At 41.4% G+C, this 25638-nt stretch overlaps 1 protein-coding gene across 1 annotated transcript in view; it reads left to right on the forward strand.

Annotated features, from left to right (window-relative positions):
* The window catches only part of RUFY2 (RUN and FYVE domain containing 2), a gene marked incomplete at its 5' end in the record, with an annotated part of 64180 nt that overhangs the window by 31948 nt on the left and 6594 nt on the right, over window positions 1-25638 (forward strand). Inside the window, 3 exon segments of the mRNA NM_001133232.1 lie at window positions 11415-11544; window positions 11848-11942; window positions 20469-20517. Of these exon segments, the coding sequence (NP_001126704.1) occupies window positions 11415-11544; window positions 11848-11942; window positions 20469-20517 (274 nt within the window).

Below are 25638 nucleotides of genomic sequence, written 5' to 3' on the forward strand. Positions count from 1 at the left end.
TTCTTTCTCTGTGTTCTTAAGTTCTTTTAAAACATTTTTTTTTAATTGTGGAAACGGAGTCTTGCCGTGTTGTTCAGACTGTTCTCTAACTCCTGGCCTCAAGTGATTCTCCCGTCTCAACTCTCAAAGTATTGGGATTACAGAAGTGAGCCACCATGCCCAGCTTCTGAGAACATTTTTATTAGAACTTTATATGATCTATATGTCACCAACCAGGAAGGATGTTAGTATATGTCATTGTGCTGAAAAAAAGCAAGTTGCAAACAGTATGTCAAATATGATTCAATTTTAAGAATAAAATTAAAACCATGCATGCATATATATTTATACATAGATAGAAAAGATTTTAAAGAATACAGATTCTGGGGAGTGGTTATTTCAGGTGAATGCTGGCAGGTTGAGGTTGACAGGGGCATTTTAGTTTTATTTTAGAAACATCAGTATTTTTCCCTCAGTTAATATGCACCAATTCTGTTATTAAAAGAAAACAACAATAAGAACAAACAACCAAAGAAAAAAAGAAAGCAACAATGGAAAATAGTTACATATTATATTAACAGATCATTAAAACAAGACCACATGCCATTTATGATGTATAAGTTGCTAAGCAGCCTTTATACCTATTGAAGTGTTAAGTTCTTCTCTATCCTTGGTGATTTTCTGTTTAGTAGTTTTTAATTATTGAGGGAGGATTTGTTGAAATATCCAACTGTAATTGTGGCTTGGTAAATACATTTTTTCAATTCTGTTTTTGCTTATTGTATTCTAAAGCTCTGTTATTTGGTGCCTACATATTCAGGACTGTTAATATGTCTTCTTGGTAGATTGATCCTTTTGTCATTATGATGTACTTCTTTGTCTTTGGTAAATTTTTTTTGCTCTGAAGTTAATTTTTCTGATATTAATATAGTTACTCCTGCTTTCTGTTGATTAATGTTTGTATTTTTCCATTTTTTTACTTTCAGTCTACCTTTATAATGTTTGAAGTTTCTTTTTTTTCTTTTGGAGAGACAGGGTCTTGCTATGCTGCCCAGGCTAGTCTTGCACTCCTAGCCTCAAGCGATCCTCCCACCTTTGCCTCCCACAGTGTTGGGATTACAGATGTGAGCCACCATCCCTGGCTTGAAGTTTCTTTTCGTTTTTTTTTTTTTTTTGAGACAGGGTCTCATTCTGTTGCCCAGCCTAGAGTGCAGTGGCATGATCATAGCTCACTGCAGCCTTGATCTCCTAGGCTCAAGCAATCCTCCCAACCTCAGCTTGCAGAGTAGCTGGGACCTTAGGTGTTGTGCCACCATACCCAGCTAATTTATTTTTATTTGTATTTTTTTAGTAGAGACAAGGTCTTGGTATGTTGCCCACGCTGATCTTGAACTCCTGAGCTCAAGTGATCCTCCCACCTTGGCCTCCCAAATTACAGGCGTGAGCCACTGCTCCCAGCCTGATGTTTCTTATAGACAGCATATAGTTCATGTTTTGTTGTTGCTGTTATTTGTTTTTTAGAGACAGGATCTTGCTTTGTTGCCCAGGTTGGAGTATAATGGTGCCATTATGCTCATTGCAGCCTCTGATTCCTGGGCTCAAGAGATCCTCCTGCCTCAGACTCCTGAGTAGATAGGACTACAGGCATACGCCACTGCACCTGGCTAATCAAACAATTCTTTTTTTAAGAGATGGAGGTCTTGCTATGTATCCTAAGCTGGTCTGGAACTCCTGGCCTCAAGTGATTCCTCTGCCTCAACCTCCTAAAGCATTTGGATTATAGGCATGAGCCATCATGCTTGGCCTGCTTCATGCTTTTAAAATCAATTCTTCCAACTCTCTCTTTTCATAGTATATTTAGTCCATTTATATTTATTGTAATTATTGATATAGTAGAGCTTAAGTCTGCCATTTTATTGTTTAATTTGTTTTTCCTGTTTGTTGTTCCTCTATTTAATTTTTCCTGCCTTCCCATAAGTTACATGAACATTATTTAGAATTCCATTTTGACTTATCTGTAGCAATTTTGAATGCATCTCTTGGTATAGATTTTTGGTGTTGGCTGTGGACATTATATTACGCATATGCTGTTTTTCCACAGTCTGTTGGCATTAACATTTTACCACTTTGGATGAAGTGTGAAAACCTTACCTCTGTTTAAGTATTCATACCTTCTCCCATCTTTAATATAATTTGCCTAATTATCTCTTTTACATATATTGAGAATCATGTTAGATAATGTTGTAATATGTGCAACCATAAACAGAATTTAATGTTTAAATTTAATCTAGTTTAGAAAACTTCTTTATTCTTTTTTATTCCTGAAGCTCCAAGTTTTTTTGTGTGTGTCTGAACTTTCTTTAAACATTCTTTTTTTTTTTTTTTTTTTTTGATGCAGGGTCTTGCTGTGTCACCCAGGCTGGAGTGCAGTGGTGTGATCACAGCTCACTGCAGCCTTGATTTCTTGGGCTTAGTAATCCTCCCTTCTCAGGCTCCTGAGTAGCTGAGACTACAGGTGCATGTCACCTACCTGGCTAATTTTTGTATTTTTGTATTTATTTATTTTTTTTTGGTAGACATGGGGTTTCTCCACGTTGCCCAGAATGGTCTCGAACTCCTGGGCGGCCAGAATTATCTGGCCACTGTGGCCTCCCAAAGTGCTGGGATTACAGCCGTGAGCCTGAGCCACCGTGCCTGGCCTCTTCTTTTTTTTTTTTTTTTTTTAAGAGAGAGGGGTCTCACTCTGTCACTGAGGCTGGAATACAGTAGTGTGATCATGGCTCACTGCAACCTCAAGCTCCTGGGCTCAAGCAATGCTCTTGCTCTTACCTCCCAAGTAGCTGGGACTATAGGCATGTGCCACCATGCCAGCTAATTAAAAAACTTATTTTATTTTATTTTATTTTATTTTTTTGAGATAGGGACTTGTTCCTCTGTCGCCCAGGCTGGGGTGTAGTGGCATGATCATAACTCATTGCAGCTTTGAACTCATGGGCTCAAGGGATCCTCTCACCTCAGCTTCCTGAGTAGCTAGGATGATAGTTGCATACCACCACACCTGGCTAATTTTTATAGGGACAGGATCTTGCTGTGTTGCCCAGGCTGGTCTTGAACTCCTGGCCTCAAGCAGTTCCCCTGCCATGATCATCCAAAGTGTTAGGATTACAGGCATGAGCCACTGCACCTGGCCTTAAATTTTTTTTTAGAGATGAGGTCTTATTATGTTGCTCAGGCTAATCTTGAATGCCTGGCCTCAAATAAACCTACTCTGAAGGTGGGATTACAGGTGTGAGCCACCATGCCCAGCTCTTTAGCCATTCTTTTAGGGTAGGTCTGTTGGCAATAAATTCTATTTTATCTTCATTTCTGAAAGATATTTTCACTGGGAATAGAATTCTGGGTTGGCAGTTCTTTTAGCACTGGAGAAATCTTATGCCACTTTCTCTTGGCCTTTATGGTTTTCTGATTAAAAATACACTGTCATTTGAATTGTTGTTTCTCTTTAGGTGTTAATGTCATTTCTGTCTTACTGCTTTCAAAAAAAATTTTTTTGGGGATTTAACCTATTTGGGATTTGTTCAGCTTCTTGTATCTGTAGGTTTATGTCTTTGTCAAATTTGGGAAATTTTCAGCCGTTACTTTTTCAGAGATTTTTTTTTTTTTTAGTGTCAGTTGCTTTCTTCTCCCCTTCAGAGACTCTGATACCATGAATGTTGGGTCTTTTTTTTTTTTTTTTTTTTTTGAGGTGGAGTCTCGCTCTGTCACCAGGCTGGAGTGCAGTGGCGCGATCTCGGCTCTCTGCAACCTCCGCCTCCTGGATTCAAGTGATTCTTCTGCCTCAGTCTCCTGGGTAGCTAGGACTACAGGCGCGCACCATCATGCCCAGCTAATTTTTGTATTTTTTTTTTTTTTTTTTTGAGACAGAGTCTCAGCCTGTCGCCCAGGTTGGAGTGCAGTGGTGCGATCCTGGCTCACTGCAACCTCTGCCGCCTGGATTCAAGTGATTCTCCTGCCTCAGCCTCCTGAGTTGCTGGGATTACAGGCGCCTACCACCACGCCTGGCTAATTTTTTTGTATTTTTAGTAGATACGGGATTTCACCATCTTAGCCAGGTTGGTCTTGAACTCCTGACCTTGTGATCCACCCGCCTCAGCCTCCCAAAGTGATGGGATTACAGATGTGAGCCACCACTCCTGGCCTTTTTTTTTTTTTTTTTTTTTTTTGAGATGGAGCCTCTCTCTGTCACCCAGGCTGGAGTGCAGTGGCATGATCTTGGCTCACTAGAAGCTCTGCCTCCTGGGTTTACACCATTCTCCTGCCTCAGCCTCCCGAGTAGCTGGGACTACAGGTGCCCGTCACCACACCTGGCTAATTTTTTGTATTTTTAGTGGAGACAGGGTTTCACCGTGTTAGCCAGGATGGTCTCGATCTCTTGACCTTGTGACCCGCCCACCTTGGCCTCCCAAAGTGCTGGGATTACAGGCGTGAGCCACTGAGCCCGACCGATCTTTTTTTTTTTTTTAGTAGTCCCACAGGTTCCTGTTCAGATTGGGTAATTTCTGTTGTTATATTTTCAAATTCATTCATTCTTCCCTCACCATCTTCATTCTTCTCTTGAGCCCTTTCAGCAAGATTATTGTATTTTTCAGTCCTAAGATTTCCATTTGATCTATTTTCTTTTGTTGTTTGTTTTGTTTGTGTTTTGTTTTGAGATAGGGTCTTGCTGTCGGCCAGGCTGTAGGGCAGTGGTATGTGCCCTACATGGCTCACTGTGAACTTGAACTTCTGGACTCAAGTGATCCTTCTGCCCAAGCTTCCTGAGTAGCTAGGACTACAGGCATACACCACTATGCTTGGCTAATTTATTTTTATTTCAGCAAGACTCTGTCTCAAAAAAAAAAAAAAATAAAGAAAAAAGAAATGCCTTGTTACTGCTGCATGGGAATTCAAGTCCCAGGTTACTCTTCCATTGTTACCAGTGGGGTTGCTTCAGAGACACTTTGTTTTCTTTTTTCTTTGTTTTTTTCCCTTAGATCCAGGGATAGACTGGATTAGTTTACTTTCTGTTTTTTTGAGACAGAGTTTTCGCTCTGTGGCCCAGGCTGGAGTGCAGTGGTGCAATCTCGGCTCACTGCAACCTCTGCCTCCCGGGTTCTAGTGATTCTTGTGCCTCAGCCTCTTTAGTAGCTGGGATTACAGGCACGTGCCACCATGCCTGGCTAATTTTTTGTATTTTTTGTAGAGATGAGGTTTTGCCATGTTGGTCAGGCTGGTCTCGAGCTCCTGACCTCACGTGACCCACCTGCCTTGGCCTCCCGAAGTGCTGGGATTACAGGCACGAGCCCCCATGCCCAGCCTAGATTAGTTTACTTTCTATTAATATAACTGAATACCCGAGACTGGGTAATTTAAAAAGAAAACAGGTTTATTTCTTACAGTTCTGGAGTCTGGGAAGTCCAAGATTGGGCAGCTACATTTGGTCATCTTCTGGTGAGGGCTTTGTGCTGCATCATAACATGGCAGAAGACATCACAGGGCAAGAGGGGTGTACTGAGAGTCAAACTGGCTTTATTTTTTATTTTTATTTATTATTTTTCTTATAGAGACATGATCTCTCTATGTTGCCCAGGCTGGTCTTGAACTCCTAGACTCAAGTGATCCTCCTACCTTGGCCTCCCAAAGTGCTTGGATTACAGGTGTGAGCCACCATTCCAGGCCTACCAAACTGGCTTTTATAACAGACCCATTCTTGTGATAACCCGTTAGTCCATTAACCTGTTAATTCATTTATGAAGGCAGAGACCTCATGAGCCAATTACCTCTTAAAGGCCTCGCCTGGTTTTTTTTTTTGAGACAAGGTCTGGCTCTGTTGCCCAGGCTGTAGTGCAGTGGTACAATCTCAGCTTACTGCAGCCTTGACCTCCCCAGTTCAGGCAATCCTCCTACCTCAGCCCCCCTAGTAGCTGGGACTATAGGCACACACCACCACACCTGGCTAAATTTTGTATTTTTTGTAGAGATGAGGTTTCACCATGTTGACCAGGCTGGTCTCAAACTCCTGACCCCAAGTGATCTGCTTGCCTTGGCCTCCCAGAGTGCTGGGATTACAGGCATGAGCCACTGTGCCAGCAAGGCCTTACTTCTTAATATTGTTAAATTGGGAATTAAGTTTCAATGTGAGTTTTGAAGAGGACAAACATTCAAACCATAACCAGATGCCTTATTACTGCTGGGGGTTAGGAAGTTCAGGCTCCCACCTGGCATTTTCTGATACTACCACAGCAGGGTGCAAGAACGTTACCTCATCATTGCCAGGCAAGAGCAGAAATCCAGGCTCCTCACTCAGCCTTTGCTGACTGAGGCTTGTTCAGGGGGCATGGGTTTTTTCTCGGGTGTTTTGCTGGAATAGGGCATTTATTGTCCAGAGTTTTCTGTCTTGCTAGGCTATTTCCTGGCCCTTTGGCCCGGGAACAGCTCTTCTTGGGGCTTTTTTTGTCTACGCTCATTAGTATTCAATGGGTTGAGGGCTTCATTAACACCCAGTCTGAGCTATATATGAGATAAAAAGAAACCTGAGGTAACTCATCACCATGTTATTCTTTGATTCCTGGAGTTCCTACCTGATCAAACTTCTTGTCTTTACTTTCTGGAGTCTTCTTTTGTTGTTGCTGTTGTTTTGAGATGGAGTTTTGCTCTTGTTGCCCAGGCTGGAATGCAATGGTGCGATCTCGGCTCAGTGCAACCTCCGCCTCCCGGGTTCAAGCGATTCTCCTGCCTCAGCCTCCCAAGTAGCTGGGATTACAAGCATGTGCCACCACTCTTGGCTAATTTTGTATTTTTAGTAGAGACAGGGTTTCTCCATGTTGGTCAGGCTGGTCTTGAACTCCCGACCTCGGGTGATCCGCCTATCTCAGCCTCCCAAAGTGCTGGGATTACAGGTGTGAGCCACCGCGCCCAGCCTTGGAGTCTTCTTGTGTATGTTTTACATATAATGTCCGGAGTTTTTAACTGTACTTAGTTGGAGGGATAGGGGAATAATGTGCTTACTTCATCTTGTCCAGAACCAGAATTCTATATTCCATTTAATATATAATAATATGTATATTATATTATGTTATTTTATATATATTATATATAATATAATACATATTATATATTATATATATTATATAATACATATTATATATTATATATATAATATAATATGTATTATATATATTATACGTATAATATATATACGTATTATATTATATATATTATATAATACATATTATATTATATATTATATAATATGTATTATATAATACAATATATAATATGTATATACAAATATATAATAAATATAATATTTGAGTAATTTGAGAAATTTGAGGAATTAATATGTATAATTCCCTGGCTTTAGGCCAGGAAGTATTACTGTGGTTAACCTACAGGCTGGGCCTAGTGGCTCACGCCTGTAATCCTAGTACTTTTGGGAGGCTGAGGCAGGCGGATCATGAGGTCAGGAGTTCGAGACCAGCCTGACCAACATGGTGAAACCCCATCTCTACTAAAAATTAAAAAAAAAATTAGCTGGGCATGGTGGCAGGCACCTGTAATCCCAGCTACTCAGAAGGCTGAGGCAGGAGAATTACTTGAACCCGGGAGGCGGAGTTTGCAGTGCGCTGAGGTCATGCCACTGCACTGCAGCCTGGGCGACAGAGCGAGACTCCGTCTCAAAAAAAAAAAAAAAAAGAAAGACAACCCATATTATTTCTACACTGTGAAAACTGTGAAATTGAAATCCACTCCCAAAGCCAAAAACAGGGCCAGGCGTGGTGGCACATGGTTGTAATCCCAGCACTTTATGAGGCTAAGGCGAGAGGATTGCTTGACGTCAGGAGTTTAAGACCAGCTTGGGCAACATAGTGAGACCCTGTCTCTACAGAAAGAAAGGAAGGGAGGGGAAGGGAGGGGAAGGGAGGGGAGAGGAGGGGAGGGGAGGGGAGGGGAGGGGAAGGGAAGGAGGGAGGGAAAGAAAGAAAAAAAAAATTAGCTGGGTGTTGTGGCACACACCTGTAGCCCCAGCTGCTCGGCAAGATGAAGCAAAAGGATTGCTTGAGCCCAGGAGTTCAAGATTGCTGTGAGCTGTGATTGTGCCACTAAACTTCAGCCTGCTGGGTGACAGAGTGAGTTCCTGTCTGTAAAAACAGAACAAAACAAAAACCCCAAAACATTCAGAAAAAAAATAATTCCTCTTAATTTTAAGTTACAAGGAGCATTTAAGTCGTCAGATTTATTAATGTGCCCTGGGTTTGTTGTGTAAGACTCTGTGACTTGCCAAATGAAACACATGAAGAACACGACTGGGATACTTTGCTGGTCAGTAGAATACAGTCTTGAAACTCTGGTACTCTGTTACTGAATTACCTTTCTAGTGTTTGACAAAAGCATAGGTAAGACAAATCTGATATTATGCAGTAATGCAACTTATTCTATAGTGATACCACTATTTTTTTTTTTTGTCACCCAGGCTGGAGTACAGTGGCGCGATCTCAGCTCACTGCAACCTCCGCCTCCTGGGTTCAAGCAATTCTCATGCCTCAGCCTCCCGAGTAGATGAGATTACAGGCACCCGCCACCACACCCAGATAATTTTTGTGTTTTTAGTAGAGACGGGGTTTCACCATGTTGGCCAGGCTGGTCTCGAATTCCTGACCTTGTGATCTGCCTGCCTCAGCCTCGCAAAGTGCTGGGATTACAGGCATGAACCATATATATATATATATATATATATATATATATATATATATATATATGTATATTTTAGAGTCTCACTCTATTGCCCAGGCTGGAGTGCAGTGGTGCGATTTTAGCTCACTGCAACCTCTGCCTCCAAGGTTCAAGCGATTCTTGTGCCTCAGCCTCCTGAATAGCTGGGATTAAATGTGTGTGCCACCACGTCTGGCTAATTTTTGTATTTTTAGTAGAGACAGGGTTTCACCATATTGGCCAGGCTGTTCTCGAACTCCTGACCTCAAGGGATCCACCTGCCTCGGCCTCCCAAAGTGCTGGAGTTACAGGCATAAGCCACTGCGCCCAGCCTGAAAATTTTTTCTAAGTTTATTGTTTATTTTAAAATTTACATTATAGTGATTTTTATTTAGACGTTTTAATTCTTTATGTACTTACATCTTCCTTTTTCTTTCTCTCTGTTTTTTTTTTTTTTTTTTTTTTGAGACGGAGTCTTGCTCCGTCACCCAGGCTGGAGTGCAGTGGTGAGATCTTGGCTTACTGCAACCTCCGCCTCCCGGGTCCAAGCAATTCTCCTGCCTCAGCCTTCCAAGTAGTAGCTGGAATTATAGGTGGGCACCAGCACACCCAGCTAATTTTTGTATTTTTAGTAGAGATGGGGTTTCACCATGTTGGGCAGGCTGGTCTTGAACTCTTGGCCTCAAGAGATCTGCCCGCTTTGGCCTCCTAAAGTTTTGGGATTATAGGCATGAGCCATCACGCTTAGTACATCTTCCCTTTTTCCTTTTATGGTTTTTGCCTTCAGTATTCAACATGTATTCTGGCAAAATATTTATATAACTTAAAAACAAAATTTTCCTTTGCTTTTTCATTCACTTTTTTTCTGATTCTGGATGATGAGGCCATTCAACAGGGTACTGTGTGCTTTGGTTACTTCAGTGTTTGTAACATACACAGTAAGTCCTCACATTATGTAACATACACAGTAAGTCCTCACTTAATGTCATCAACAGGTTCTTGGAAACTCTGAGTGAAATGATGCTAAATGAAACCAGTTTTATCATAGGCTACTTGATATGAGGAAGAGTTAAGTTTCTACTGCATAATTATGTTCACAAAAACATCACTAAACTGCTAACTAAAGACCAGAACACTTCTAATATTAAATATTGAAATAAACGTGAGTTATGCATACATTTAAGAAAGATGAATAAAAACGAGTAAGCTAATTCTTTGCCCAATTATTACAGTTCAGGCTCACTGGTGGCCGGAGCCTATCCTGGTGGCTCAGGCACCCAGTAGGAACCAGTCTTCCACAGGACACCATTCCATCACAGGATGCACCCAAACACACTCACACTCAGGCTGGGACAATGTAGATAATGCCAGTTCATCTAACATGCACATCTTTGGGATCTAGGAGGAAGCTGGAGTACCTGGAGAAGACTCACACAGACATGGAGAGAATGTGCAGACTTCACACAGACAGTGGCCCCAGTGGGAATCAGTTTTTTTTCTTGTCAGCATTGTGATGAAATAACATTAGTTGAAGAGATGCTGTTCAAATTTTAACTTTGTAGTAAAATAGTATTTATCAATAATTTGTAAATTCCATTTTCAGGTACTCTTCTCCTCAACCTGAATTACAAAATCTAAAATTTATTCCACTGAAAAATATATGGCTGTATGTGGGAATGCTAACTATGAGGAAATAATAAAAAATAATTAAATATTAACACAAAAATATTAATGTACTCAACATTATAATGTTGCAATTAAAATATAAAGTATTAGTAACTGTAGTATTGTTAGTAGATAAATGCCTCACTTGTTATGCCTGCTTATGAGCAATAATCATGGAAGTGATTTGTGTTTTTTTTTTTAGTCAACTTAAAATGTGGAAATTCAACTATGTTTGCTTTGCCAGCTAGCACCTGTTAGAATAATTTAGGAGTTTTGGTGGCAGGCCTATAGTCTCAGATGCTGAGAGGCTGAGGTGGGAGGAGCCCAGGAGTTTGAGTCCAGGAGTTTGAGCCCAGGAGTTTGAGTCCAGCCTGGCAACATAGCAAGACCCTGTCTCAAAAAAAAAAGAAGAACAATGCAGAAATGCTTTCAGAACTGGCATTTCCAGGCAGTGTGGACTTTCCCCCCAATGTCTGCTTGGTTTTAGGTCTTTCCTGTAATTGGTCAGCTTCCAACAGTAATTTGCAAATTAGCACTCTGCAACAGGGCTGATTTTGCCGTTACTGAAGTTAAACTGATTTAGCAATTGCTGTAATTCTTATATTGGAATAAAGTTTGTTGTAAAATTTTTCACATGGCATAGAAGTGTAAGACAATTAGAATCTTACATTCCTCCTCTTAGTTCCATTCCCAAGATGTAACCAGTTTTAATATTATGGTGTGTGCCTTTCCAAGGCATTTTCTATGCTTATGCAATATTTATGTATATGAAATTAATTAATGGTATAAATGGTTTAGCAAGGATTTTTTCGTGGCTGGCAAATGAGTCAGTATTTTGTGATTGGAAAACCCTGTGCTGCTGAACTTGTTTACTGAAACATATTTGTGAAAGAAAATGTCTGAAAAATGCATTACAAAGGCCAAAGTAGTAAACCAAAAGGGTGATTTTAGTAAAGAATATGTAACAACTGTAGTGTGAGAAATAGCACTGAGCTTCTGTGTGTTATTTGTCATTCAAGGGTGCAACTGGAAACTGACTTGAAGATTGAGAAGGAATGGAGGCAGACTTTGCAGGAAGATCTTCAAAAGGAGAAAGATGCCTTATCTCATCTTAGAAATGAGACTCAACAAATCATTAGTCTTAAAAAAGTAAATAGTGGTAAAACTTTAAAAATTCTATCTTGACAAATGTTAACTTATTTAAAAAGATAAATCATAATTTACATTATACCAAGGAAATGGATATACTAGTCATCTTAAAAAATATCAGTAAAGAGATTAAGTAAATGGAAAATAGTTGATACATACAGCAGCTAGGAAAGAGCTTTGGACACAATTTGTTTCTTTTAAAAAGCTAAAGGATGTTTGTTTCTAATTAATGGTATATGTACAATCTGGAGTTTCTTGTTTCTTTCTTTTAAATTGCATTTTCTGTCTTTTATTGTTCTGAAGGAGTTCCTTAACCTCCAGGATGAAAATCAGCAGTTGAAAAAAATATATCATGAACAAGAGCAAGCTCTTCAAGAACTCGGCAACAAGCTTAGCGAGTAATTTCTTTTTTCCTTCAACTAAGTAGTCATTATTGACTTTTATAAAAGGTATAAGTGTGCCAAATCTATTAGGCAGAAAAGTTTAAATATAGGAAAGATATGAACTAGGCCGGGCGCGGTGGCTCACGCCTGTAATCCCAGCACTTTGTAATTCCAGGCCGAGGCGGGTGGATCATGAAGTCAGGAGGTCAAGACCAGACTGGCCAATATGGTGAAACCCTGTCTCTACTAAAAATACAAAAATTAACTGCTTGTGGTAGCGTGTGCCTGTAATCCCAGCTACTCAGGAGGCTGAGGCACGAGAATCGCTTGAACCCAGGAGGTGGAGGTTGCAGTGAGCTGACTCCAGCCTGGCGACAAAGCAAGACTCTGTCTCAAAAAAAAAGGAGAAAGATACGAACTATTAAACAAAACAAAAACTCTAAAGATTAAAAAATGAGACTAGACTAGAGAGATTTTATTAAAAGTTTTATTCATTTTAGTAGACTTAGCTTTGAATATTTCCCAGTAGATGAAAGCTAACACTCTTGTTCAATTTCTTCAGTGTCAGAGAATTCAGAAGTTATTAATATATTTTTCTCAGAAAAACAGAAGCTGAATTTTCAAAATATCCGGGGAGCTGTCTTTGAGATTGTTTTGAGAAGAAGCCAGCATCGTGAGAACTGGAGGTAGTTTCATGCCTCCTGGAGACAGGGCTTAACTTCATACAGTTTGGTTTTGTTGCAGTAAAATGTCACTGGGATCCTGTAAAGACAAGAAGGAGGAATGGTGTTCTGCCTTTCTTACATTTCCTTTTTTTTTTTTTTCAAAGACAGGGTCTCACCTAGGCTGGGATGTAGTGGTACAATCATAACTCACTGCAGCCTTGACCTCCTGGGCTCAAGCAACCCTTTCACCTCAGCTTACCAAGTAGCTGAGACTACAGGCAGGCACCATCATGCCCTACTAATTTTTTATTGTTTATAGAGATGGGGTCTTACATGTTGCCCAGGCTGGTCTCAAACTCCTGACCTCAAGCAGTCCTCCCACCTGAGCCTCCCAAAATGCTGGGATCATAGGTGTGAGTCACTGTGCCCAGCCACATTTTCCTTTTGTTCCCCATAGTCTGTGTTTTGGGGTAGCAGCTTTGTGCCTGATTGAACATATTGCCAGATATTTGGAATAAGCTCAAGAAGGTTTAATTTAGTATTGAATGTACCACTGCCACATTTAAAAAATATAGTCACTTTAAATTTTTTTTATTTATTTTTATTTGTTTTGAGACAAGGTCTTGCTCTCAAGTTGCCCAGGCTGGAGAGCAGTGACGCAGTCACAGCTCATTGCATCCTTGATCTCTCAGGCTTACGCTATTCTCTTACCTCAAGCCTCCGGAGTAGCTGGGACCACAGATGCACACCACCATACCTGGCTAATTTTTTTTTTATTTTTTGTGGAGTTAGGATCTTGCTATGTTGTCCAGGCTGGTCTTGAACTCCTGGGCTCAGGACATCATCCTGCCTCAACCTCCCAAAGTGCTGAGATTACAGGTGTGAGCTACTGCACCCAGCCCACTTTTTTAAGTACAGAAAAGTAAAAATAAGAAAGCTACAATGTCTCATAATCTCATCACCTGTATAAATCTCTTTGATGTTTTATGTGATTAGAACATTCAAATAGCACAAAAAGGTTTAAGATAAAAAAGCAAGTACTTCCCTTCTCCCAAGTATTAATCTGCAAAGTTTAGCTAACCTCAAACAATTCTATTTGTAAACATCTTGTCATTTATTTAGATAGAATTAGTTATATGGACATATGTCATTTGTGTATATTCAATTAAGTAGAAATCATACTAGAATGGAGACTTAGTTGCTAAAGGTGGGATTCCATTAAGAGATAATGCAACCAATTTCCAAGGGCATAAGAAGGAGTAATTCACTAGAACCACAAAAGGAAATATTAGATCTCAAAAAGATAAAGCTGTTTTTGTCTTTACAGCTTTTCAAAGAACAATCTGCATTGTGGTTCTGATAAGCAAGATTTCAATTCCAATCTAGCATCCATTTATTGAGCACTTTGAGCCAGACCCTGTGCTTAGTGCTTATTACCTTATTTTCCATTTATTTATTGACAGACACTTATTGAGCTTTTACTATGTGCCAGGCACTATACTAAGTGCTAGAGACTCAACAGTGAGCAATCCTCACAATAAAAAATAAGCACATTTGCATTTACTAAGATCATAATGGTTTAATATTAAAACAATGGAATAGTAAAGTAAGGAATATGTGTTACTTTTCACCCATTCCCCAACTAATACTTTTTTTTTTCTTTGAGAGGGAGTTTCACTCTTGTCGCCCAGGCTGGAGTGCAGTGGTGCTATCTCAGCTCACTGCAACCTCTGCCTCCTGGGTTCAAGCGATTCTTCTGCCCCAGCCTCCTGAGTAGCTGGGATTACTGGCGCCCGCCACCACACCTAGCTAATTTTTAGTAGAGACAGCATTTTACCATGTTGGCTAGGCTAGTCTTGAACTCCTGACCTCAGGTGATCTGCCCTCCTTAGCCTCCAAAGTGCTGGGATTACAGGCATGAGCCACCACGCTTGGCCCCTCATACTTAATAGAGACTTTATAGTTGAATTACAGGCATGATCATATAAATGTCTAGATGTTGCCTTTACTTATTTATTTGAGACAGGGTCTCACTCTGTCACCCAGGCTGGAGTGCAGTGGTGTGATCTTGGCTCACTGCAACCTCCACTTACTGGGTTTGAAAATTGAAATATTTACTGTTATCGGCTTATTATTGAAAGATGATGACGATTATTATTATTGTTTTTTGAGATGGAGTCTCGCTCTGTCACCCAGGCTGGAGTGCAGTGGCACTATCTTGGCTCACTGCAAGCTCTGCCTGCCAGGTTCACGCCATTCTCCTGCCTCAGCCTCCTGAGTAGCTGGGACTACAGGTGCCCGCCACCACGCCCAGCTAATTTTTTTTTGTATTTTGGTAGTAGAGATGGGGTTTCATCGTTTTAGCCAGGATGGTCTCGATCTCCTGATCTCGTGATCTGCCCGCCTCGGTCTCCCAAAGTGCTGGGATTACAGGCGTGAGCCACTGCGCCTGGCCTGAAAGATTATTTTTTTAAAAAAATTAAATAGAGACAGAGTCTCTCTGTGTTGCCCCAGGCTGGTCTCAATCTCCTGGCCTCAAGCAGTCCTCTCGCTTTGGCTTCCTAAAGTATTGACATTACAGGTGTGAGCCACTACATCCAGCTTGAAGGATTCTTTTTTAAATTTTTATTTATATATTTTATATGGAGGCGGGGTCTCACTGTGTTTCCCAGGCTGGTCTCAGACTCCTGGGCTCAAATGATCCTCCCACTTCCTCAGCTTCACAAAGCGTTGGGATTACAGGCATGAGCCACCACACCTGGCCTGAAGAATTCTTATAAAAATATAGATTCGGGCCAGGTGCTGTGGCTCACGCCTGCAATCCCAGCACTTTGGGAGGCTGAGGCGGGCGGATCCCTTGAGGTCAGGAGTTTGAGGCCAGCCTGGCCAACCTGGTGAAACCCCATCTCTACTAAAAATACAAAAATTAGCCGGGCGTGGTGGCATGTGCCTATAGTCCCAGCTACTTCGGAGGCTGAGACAGGAGAATATGTATATATTTCCTTTCAGGCTTATTTTCATTTCCTTAATTATTAAATTAGACAGTCTACTATAATTATAATTTACTCAGAAGAATAGTCAGTGTTTAGAGCCTTCCAAATCCATCTTTTTTTTTGAGATGGAGTTGTTCTGTCGCCTAGGCTGGAGTGCAGTGGCGCAACCTCGGCTCACTGCAACCTCCGCCTCCCAGGTTCAAGCAATTCTGCTGTCTCAGCCTCCCGAGTAGCTGGTACTACTACTATATATATTTAGTACTATATATATATAGTACTACTACTATATGTATTTTTATATATATATAGTAGTACTACTACTATATGTATTTTTATATATATATAGTAGTACTACTACTATATGTATTTATATATATATAGTAGTACTACTATATGTATTTATATATAGTAGTATATATAGTCGTATATATATAGTAGTATATATATATAGTAGTACTACTACTATGTATATTTATATATAGTAGTACTACTACTATGTATATTTATATATAGTAGTACTACTACTATGTATATTTATATATAGTAGTACTACTACTATGTATATTTATATATAGTAGTACTACTACTATGTATATTTATATATAGTAGTACTACTACTATGTATATTTATATATAGTAGTACTACTACTATGTATATTTATATATAGTAGTACTACTACTATGTATATTTATATATAGTAGTACTACTACTATATATTTATATATAGTAGTACTACTACTATGTATATTTATATATAGTAGTACTACTATGTATATTTATATATAGTAGTACTACTATGTATATTTATATATAGTAGTACTATGTATATTTATATATAGTAGTACTACTATGTGTATTTATATATGCATATATATGTGTGTATATGTATATGTATATATATGTATGTTTTCCTTTCAGGCTTATTTTGTATATGTATATATATGTATATAGGTATATATACAAAATCTCCTGCCTCAGCCTCCTGAGTAGCTGGGATTACAGGCGTGTGCCACCACATCTGGCTAATTTTGTATTTTTAGTAGAGGTGGGATTTCACCATGTTGATCAGGCTAGTCTGGAACTCCTGACCTCAAGTGATCCACCCACCTTGGCCTCCCAAAGTGTTGGGATCACAGGCATGAGCCACTGCGCCTGGCTGAGAAGGTATTCTTGTACGTTATGGTTATTGGAATTATAACTGATGCTCCTTTCTTTAGGACACTTAGGCAATATGTATCATAGAGAGGCCGTCTTTTTTGAGTTCATATTTATGAATAAGAGCATTTAAATAAAAAATCTGTCAATACCAGTAAATTTTCATAAAGTATTTCCTAGGCCGGGCATGAGACCGAGTGTTGCTCTGTCGCCCAGGCTGGAGTGCAGTGGCGTGATCTTGGCTCACTGCAACGTCTGCCTCCTGGGTTCAAGCGATTCTCCTGCCTCAGCCTCCAGAGTAGCTGGAATTACAGGTGTGTGCCATCACTCCCAGCTAATTTTTGTGTTTTTAGTAGAGACAGGGTTTCACCATTTTGGCTAGGCTGGTCGCAAACTCCTGACCTCAGGTTATCCGCCTGCCTTGGCCTCCCAAAGTGCTGGAATTACAGGTGTGAGCCACTGTGCCCAGCCAAGAAAATAATTTCTGTGGTGAATATCATTAAGCCACTTTAATTCCATATTCAGTTTTTCTGTATAGCACAATTAAATCATCACTGTTGTGGCCACTATTCCCAACAGAGTCAGTTTTCCTGAGGCACATTTTGTAGATGTGAATTTAGCCAAGAAAATGTGATTATTATGTCAGTATTTTTACAGTGTGTAGTTTTACATTGATTATTTCCACTGTAAGAGTCAATAGGAGGTAGGTGAAAGACTCGCACTTTGTTTTTATGTCTTGGAATGAAGAGCATTTTATAGGGCAAAGCAGATTTTTAATGTCCTGCTTCAGTAGTAGAGGCTTTAGTATCTGATATATCATTTGATTCAGAAATTTCATTTGTAAGAGAATTAATACTGTTTTAGTCATTCCAATTTTGTTGTTGTTGTTGTTGTTGTTGGTTTTTTTTTTTTTTTTTTGGAGACAAGAGTCTCGCTCTGTTGCTCAAGCTGGAAGGCAGTGGTGCGATCTTGGCTCATTGCAACCTATGCCTTCCAGGTTCAAGCGATTTTCCTGCCTCAGCCACCTGAGTAGCTGGGACTACAGGTGCATACCACCATGCCTGGCTAATTTTTGTATTTTTGATAGAGATGAGGTTTCACCATGTTGGCCAGGATGGTCTGGAACTCCTGACCTCAAGTGATCTCCCCACCTCAGCCTCCCAAAGTGCTGGGATTACAGGCAGGAGCCACCGTGCCTGAACTAGTCATTGTAATTTTAATAAACAACTTTTGTGGTGAAAAATTTGAAAGAAGTTGAAAGATCAACAGTAGATAATTATATAAACTATTTTATATTCTTTTCGTGGTATATACCAAGTAACCATTTACTATAATGATATGGCAGATACTCAGTAACAAGCCAGTAGCTGCAAGCTGTTCAGGATATATTGTGAAAATAGCTGGTTATGGAAAACTATGTAGATAATTATTCCATTTAAAATACACAGATATATAGAGAAGATTACCTCGGGGTAATGGGATCACAGGTAATTAAATATTGTTTTTTATAATTTGCATTTTCATTAACATACATTTTCTTTTTTAAAGAAGAAAAAAATTTAAATTATACCAATTGGGGCTTGGCACGGTGGCTCACGCGTGTAATCCTAGCACTTTGGGAGGCTGAGGCGGGTGGATCACCTGAGGTCAGGAGTTTGAGACCAGCTTGGCCAACACGGAAAAACCCCGTCTCTACTAAAAATACAAAAATTAGCTGGGTGTGGTGGCGGGTGCCTATAATCCCAGCTATTCGGGAGGCTGAGGCAGGAGAATCGCTTGAACCTTGGGGGCAGAGGTTGCAGTGAGTTGAGATCATGCCACTGCACTCCAGCCTGAGTGAAAGAGCAAAACTCCATCTAAAAAAAAAAACAGTTATACCACTTGGTAGCAAATTGATTCCAACATATATATTTTCTTTTTTCTTTTTCTTGTTTTTTTGAGTTGGAGTCTTGCTCTGTCACCCAGGAGTGCAGTGGCACGATCTCGGCTCAGTGTGATCTCTGCTTCCCCGGTTCAAGTGATTCTCTTGCCTCAGCCTCCCGAGTAGCTGGGATCACAGGTGCCCCTCACCAAGCCCAACTAATTTTTTTGGTATTTTTAGTAGAGATGGGGTTTCACCATGTTGGCCAGGCTGGTCTTGAACTCCTTCCTGACCTCAGGTGGTCTGCTCACCTCTGTCTCCCAGAGTGCTGGCATTACAGGCATGAGCGACCGCATCTGGCCCAATATACATATTTTCAAAAGGTGGAAAAGTGCCAGGCTTGGTGGCTCACACCTGTAGTCCCAGCACTTTGGGAGGCCAAGACGGGCAGATCACTTGAAGTCAGGAGTTCGAGACCAGCCTGGCCAACATGGTGAAACCCTGTCTCTACTAAAAATACAAAAATTAGCCTGGGACTTATTGTGGGTGCCTCTAATCCCAGCTACTCAAGAAACTGAGGGAGGAGAATCACTTGAACCTACGAGGCGGAGGTTGCAGTGAGTTGAGATCGTGCCACTGTACTGCAGCCTGGGTAACAGAACGAGACTCCATCAAAAAAGTGGAAAAGTATTTGCAGCTATGTCTTCCACAGTATTTTCTTTTTTGTTGCTGTTTTTGAGAGACGGCATCTCACTCTGTCACCCAGTCTGGAGTGCAGTGGTGTGATCTTGGTTCACTGAAACCTCTGCCTCCTGGGTTCAAGTGATTCTCCTGCCTCACATTCCCTAGTAGCTGGGACTACAGGTGTGCACCACTGTTTCCAGCTAATTTTTGTATTTTTAGTAGAGATGGGGTTTCACTGTATATTGACCAGGCTGGTCTCGAACTCCTGACCTCAGATGATTCACCTGCCTTGGACCCCAAAAGTGCTGGGATTACAGGTGTGAGCCACTGCGCCTGGCTCACAGTATTTTCTTCCTTAGCACTTCTGTATTTGCTAGAGAAATAATGTGAATAATGGTTAGCATGTGCCCTTTGGGGTCACAGACAAGGGTTTGAATCCTGGCTCCCCCAGTTGGAACTCTGTGACCTCTTAGAAGTGACTAAACTTCATCAGTCATTTCTTCATCTTTAAAATAGGTTTTTGTGTAGATTACATGAGATTGTGTAGATTACATGAGATTTATGCATGCAAAGGCACATAGTAAACCTACAATAAATGATAGCTATAAATATTGTCATGATCACATGAAAATGCCAATATTTCTTTTTTCCTTTCTTTTTTTTTTTTTTTGAGATGGAGTCTCGCTCTGTTGCCCAGGCTGGAGTGCAGTGGCGTGATCTCGGCTCACTGCAAGCTCCACCTCCCGGGTTCATGCCATTCTCCTGCCTCAGCCTCCCGAGTAGCTGGGACTACAGGTGTCCGCCACCACGCCCAGCTAATTTTTTGTATTTTTAGTAGAGATGGGGTTTCACCATGTTAGCCAGGATGGTCTCGATCTCCTGACCTCGTGATCCGTGGGCCTCAGCCTCCCAAAGTGTTGGGATTATAGGCGTGAGCCACCGCACCTGGCTGAAAATGCCAATATTTCTTAAAAAGCAAGTTTTAAATCTAAAATATTTTTGCTTTAGGACATTTAGAAAATATAGGAAAATATGAAATATTCCACTAGCCAGAGAAGGCCATAAAAATCATATACTATACATAATTTTATATCCTGTGAAATACCAATACCTACTGAAATACTAAGTGTTCTATATTTAAATATGTGTACTGAAATTTGGACCTATTTGTAATCTTTTTAGATCAAAACTTAAAATTGAAGACATAAAAGAAGCCAACAAAGCATTGCAGGTGAGTAGAACGTTTTCCTAAGTGGGAAGGTATGTGAAAGTCTCCAATGGAAGGTAATGCCCTGTGTGAATCTAATGTATTATTAATGAACCCCAGGATATATAGAGGCCGAAGCACTGAATGAGGAGCTTGGATGCTGGGGGTTCAGCTCTTCCCTGTACCCCTAGAGTCACATTATTAATAACCTTCCTTTAGAAACTGACCTTAGAGGCTGGGCTCAGTGGCTCACGCCTGTAATCCCAGCTCTTGGGGAGGCCGAGGCAGGTGGATCATTTGAGGTCAGGAGTTTGAAACCAGTCTGGCCAACATGGTGAAATCCCATCTCTACTAAAAATACAAAAATTTGTCGAGTGTGGTAGTGGGCGCCTGTAATCCCAGCTACTCAGTAGGCTGAGGCAGGAGAATTGCTTGAGCCCAGAAGGTGGAGGTTGCAATGAGCAGAGATCATGCCCTTGCACTGCAGCAGCCTGGGCAACAGAGCGAGACTCCTTCTCAAAAAAAAAAAAAAAAAAAGAAACTGACTTTAGAAATAATTTTGTTTACTTCCCTACAAAGTATGGCATGATAGAGTGAAATTGCCTATGAACTTGAGAATCTTGAGTTCCTATGCCAAGCAAGTCATGTGTCCTCATTGAGCCTCAGCTTCCTTCTCTGAAATAGGCTGATGATTCTGTGTAGGGTTGCTCTGAATATTGAGTAGGTTAATACATGTGTGTGAAAGTGGTTGGAACACTTTACCAGTATGGTTGTGAATGTGTCTGAATCCTTGCTACAACATAGAAGAAAGGACAGTGTCTGTGTGATCACTTCAGTGATAGGTGGCTTCCTACCCAACAACTTCATTTTTTAAAATCAAAAAGTGTTACATGATACTGGGTGTGGTGGTTCATAGCACTTTGGGAGGCCAAGGCAGGAGGATTGCTTGAGGCCAGGAGTTCAAGACCAGCCTGGGTAACATAGACCTTGTTTCTACTAAAAAATAAGAAAAAATTAGCCAGGTGTGGTGGTGCAGGTCTATAGTCTCAGCTACTTGGGAGGCTGAGGTGGGAGGATTGCTTGAGCCTGGGAGGTCGAGGCTGCAGGGAGCCTTGATCATGCTACTTACTGCACGCCAGCCTGGGTGACAAAAAAGTGTTACATGAAAATCATTTTAAAAAAATTATACTAAGAAAATTTAACACCAAATAATATTAATAATAATAATGATGATGATGGTGGCAGTCTCTTGTTCTTCACTCCCTTGCCCTTTATCTGCCCTAGCTCCTGCCACCCAAAGGGAGCTACTTCCAGTTTTTTAGCTGTTTCTTCTGGCATTTATCTCTGTATTTCTAACTAATATTCAGTATGTACTATTTGCTCTTGATTCAGCAGTTTTAGACTTATATATTAACTTCGTCATATGGTGGATGAAGAGTTTTGCTCGCTGGCATTTTGGTCTTTCTGGTCTCCCAGTATAATTAAGTAAGGTTTTTTTGTGGCATTCATTTACTTTATATATATATATATTTTATTTATGTTATTTTATTTATTATTTTTTGAGATGGGGTCTTGCTGTGTTGCCCAGGCTGGAGTACAGTGGCACAGTCATAGTTCACTGCAGTCTCAAACTCCTGGGCTCAAGCTCTCCTCTTGCCTCAGCCTCCTGAGTAGCTGGGACCACAGGTGCGTGCCACCTTGCCTGGCTAATTTTTAAATTTTTTGTAGAGACAGTATTTGCTGTGTTGTCTAGAGTGGTCTTGAACACCTGTCCTCAGGCAATCCTCCGGTCTTGGCCTCCTAAAGTGCTGGGATTACAAGCATGAGCCCCCACACCTGTCTTACTCTGTATTTTTTTTTGAGACGGAGTCTTGCTTCTTCACCCAGGCTGGAGTGCAATGGCATGATCTCGGCTCACTGCAATCTCTGCCTCCCTGGTTCAGTGATTCTCCTGCCTCAGGCTCCCCAGTAGCTGGAATTACAGGCACTTGCCACCACACCTAGCTAATTTTTTTTTTTTTTTGAGACAGGGTCTTGCTCTGTTACCCAGGCTGGAGTGCAGTGGCGCGATCTCGGCTCATTGCAACCTCCGCCTCCCGGGTTCAAGCGATTCTCCTGCTTCAGCCTCCCAAGTAGCTGGGACTACAGGTGCGTGCTACCACACCCAGCTAATTTTTATATTTTTAGTAGAGATGGTTTCGCTATGTTGGCCAGGCTGGTCTCAAACTCCTGACCTCAGGTGATCCACCTGCCTCGGCCTCCCAAAGTGCTGGGATTACAGGTGTGAGCCACCGCATCTAGCCCCTACTCTGAATTTTTTATTATGATTATTTGAATGTTGTTCCTTGTTGAGCCAGGTACTGTGATTATATTTTCTCGCTTGAACTACTTTATCCTTCCTCTGGAGTTAATAATTGTCCCCTCTTTTTTTTTTTTTGAGATGGAGTCTCCCTCCGTTGCCCAGGCTGAAGTGCAGTGGCACAATCTCGACTCACTGCAACCTCCACCTCCCGGGTTCAAGTGATTCTCCTGCCTCAGCCTCCCGAGTAGCTGAGATTACAGGCGCGTGCCACCTAATGTTTATATTTTTAGTAGAGATGGGGTTTCACCATATTGACTAGGCTTGTCTCGAACTCCTGACTTCGTGATCTGCCCACCTCAGCCTCCCAAGGTGCTGGGATTACAGGTGTGAGCCACTGCGCCCCTCTCTTTTTAAAAACAAATTAGTTGTATAACATTTGAGTTTTCTCATACCTTGAAACACCTCTATTAAAAAAAGCTTCTTGATAAAGTTTTCCACATGGTAAAATATATCAGGTACTTGGTTACGTCATTATTTTTTCTTTGACGTCTTGCCTCCAACTTCAAGAGTTCTCTGCTCTCCTGCTCATGTTTATTCTGGTCCTGATGTTTCCCTTTGCTGGTATTCTCAGATTTTCCTTTACCTTCCCCCTTTGTGGGAGCTCCTGTTGCCTGAATTCCATAACTTCTCTCTTTGTATACTCCCTTATTTTTGGCAACACATCTTTCAGTAGCTTTCTGAAAATGGTGAATGAAGATAGAGGTTGTAAGAATTTACACATCTGGAGACTGGGCATGGTAGCTCATACCTGTAACCCCAGTGCTTTAAGAGGCTGTGGTGGGAGAATTGCTTGAGGCCAGGAGTTTGAGACCAGCCTGGGTAGTATAGCAAGCCCTTGTCTCTACCAGAATTTGAAAAAAGAAAGAAAAGAATTTGCGTATCTGAATATACCTTTGTTTTCTCCTCACGCTTTTTTTTTTTTTTTTTGAGACAGTCTTGCTCTGACACCAAGGCTAGAGTGCAATGGCGTGATCTCGGCTCACTGCAACCTCCCCCTCCTGGGTTCAAGCGATTCTCCTGCCTCAGCCTCCCAAGTAGCTGGGATTACAGGCACCCACCACCATGCCCAGCTAATTTTTGTATATTTAGTAGAGATAGGGTTTCACCATGTTAGCAAAGCTGGTCTCGAACTCCTGACCTCAGGTGATCCACCCAACTCAGCCTCCCAAAGTGCTGGGATTACAGATGTGAGCCACCTTGCCAGGCCGTATCCTCATACTTTTCAAGAAGATGGGGCCGGGTGCAGTGGCTCACGCCTGTAATCCCAGCACTTTGGGAGGCCAAGGTGGGCGGATCACAAGGTCAAGAGATTGAGACCATCCTGGGCAACATGGTGAAACCCCGCCTCTACTAAAAATACAAAAATTAGCTGAGTGTGGTGGCACGCACCTGTAGTCCCAGTTACTTGGGAGGCTGAGGCAGGAGAATCACTTGAACCTGGGAAGTGGAGGTTGCAGTGAGCTGAGATTGCACCACTGCACTCCTGCCTGGGCGACAGAGCAAGATTCCGTCTCAAAAAAAAAAAAAAAAAAAGAAGATGGGTGTGGAGGCTGGGCATGGTGGCTCACGCCTGTAAATCCCAGCACTTTGAGAGGCCAAGGCAGGTGGATCACAAGGTCAGGAGTTCGAGACCAGCTTGGCCAACATGGTGAAACTTCATCTCTACTATAGATACAAAAGAAAAAATTAGCCAGGCGTGGTGGCACATGCCTGTAATCCCAGTTACTCAGGAGGCTGAGGCAGGAGAATTGCTTGAACCCGGGAGGCAGAGGTTGCAGTGAGCCGAGATTGCACCATTGCACTCCAGTCTGGGCAACAGGGTGAGACTCCGTCTCAAAAAAAAAAAAAAAAGATGTGTGGATACGTGGATATTTGCCAAAACCATCATTATGTAAACTCTAAAAAAATGTTTTGTGAAATATGCATATGAGAATGCATATATAGTACAACTTAAAAACACTTGTGGGGCGGGTCACAGTGGCTCACGCCTGCAGTCCCAGCACTTTAGGAGGCCGAGGTGGGCAGATCACCTGAAGTCGGGAGTTCGAGACCAGCCTGACCAACATGGAGAAACCCATTTCTACTAAAAATACAAAATTAGCCGGGCATAGTGGTGCATGCCTGTAACCTTAGCTACTCAGGAGGCTGAGGCAGGAGAACTGCTTGAACCTGGGAGGCGGAGGTTGCGATGAGCTGAGATCATGCCATTGCACTACAGCCTGGCAACAAGAGCAAAATTCCATCTCCAAAAAAAAAAAAACACTGTGTATCCTCTGCTTAGGTTAATGATAATAGAACATGACCAGTACCTTAGAAGCCTCATCTGCTTCTTGATTGCACTCTCCTCTTTGTAGTATCTCTCCTGTATTTTGTGTTAATTAGTACTTTGTTTTGCCTTAAACTTACTACTCACATCTGTCTTTAACAGAATATTATCTGCTTTTCTCAGTTTTTTTATGTAGAAACTGGATTCATATGTGAGTTGACTTTTTTTTCTTTTCCATGCTGTTGACCACCTGAAGGGTCTAGAACAGCTGTCCTAAACAGTTTTTCACATTCTGGATTTTCTCTGAATGTTTGTTTGTAGTGTTTGTTAACTTGTTCCTGTCTGCTTGTTGCCTGTGAACTGGAAGTTAAATCTAAAGCCTTGATTAGGCCAAGCATGGTGGCTCACGGCTGTAATCCCAGCCTTCGGGAGGCTGAGTCAGGTGGATTGGCCTGAGGTTAGGAGTTCGAGACCAACCTGGCCAACATGGTGAAACCCCATCTCTACTAAAAATGCA

The sequence above is a fragment of the Pongo abelii genome, chromosome 8 (genome assembly GCF_028885655.2).
Source record: "Pongo abelii isolate AG06213 chromosome 8, NHGRI_mPonAbe1-v2.0_pri, whole genome shotgun sequence".
In the NCBI taxonomy this organism is placed as follows: domain Eukaryota; kingdom Metazoa; phylum Chordata; class Mammalia; order Primates; family Hominidae; genus Pongo; species Pongo abelii.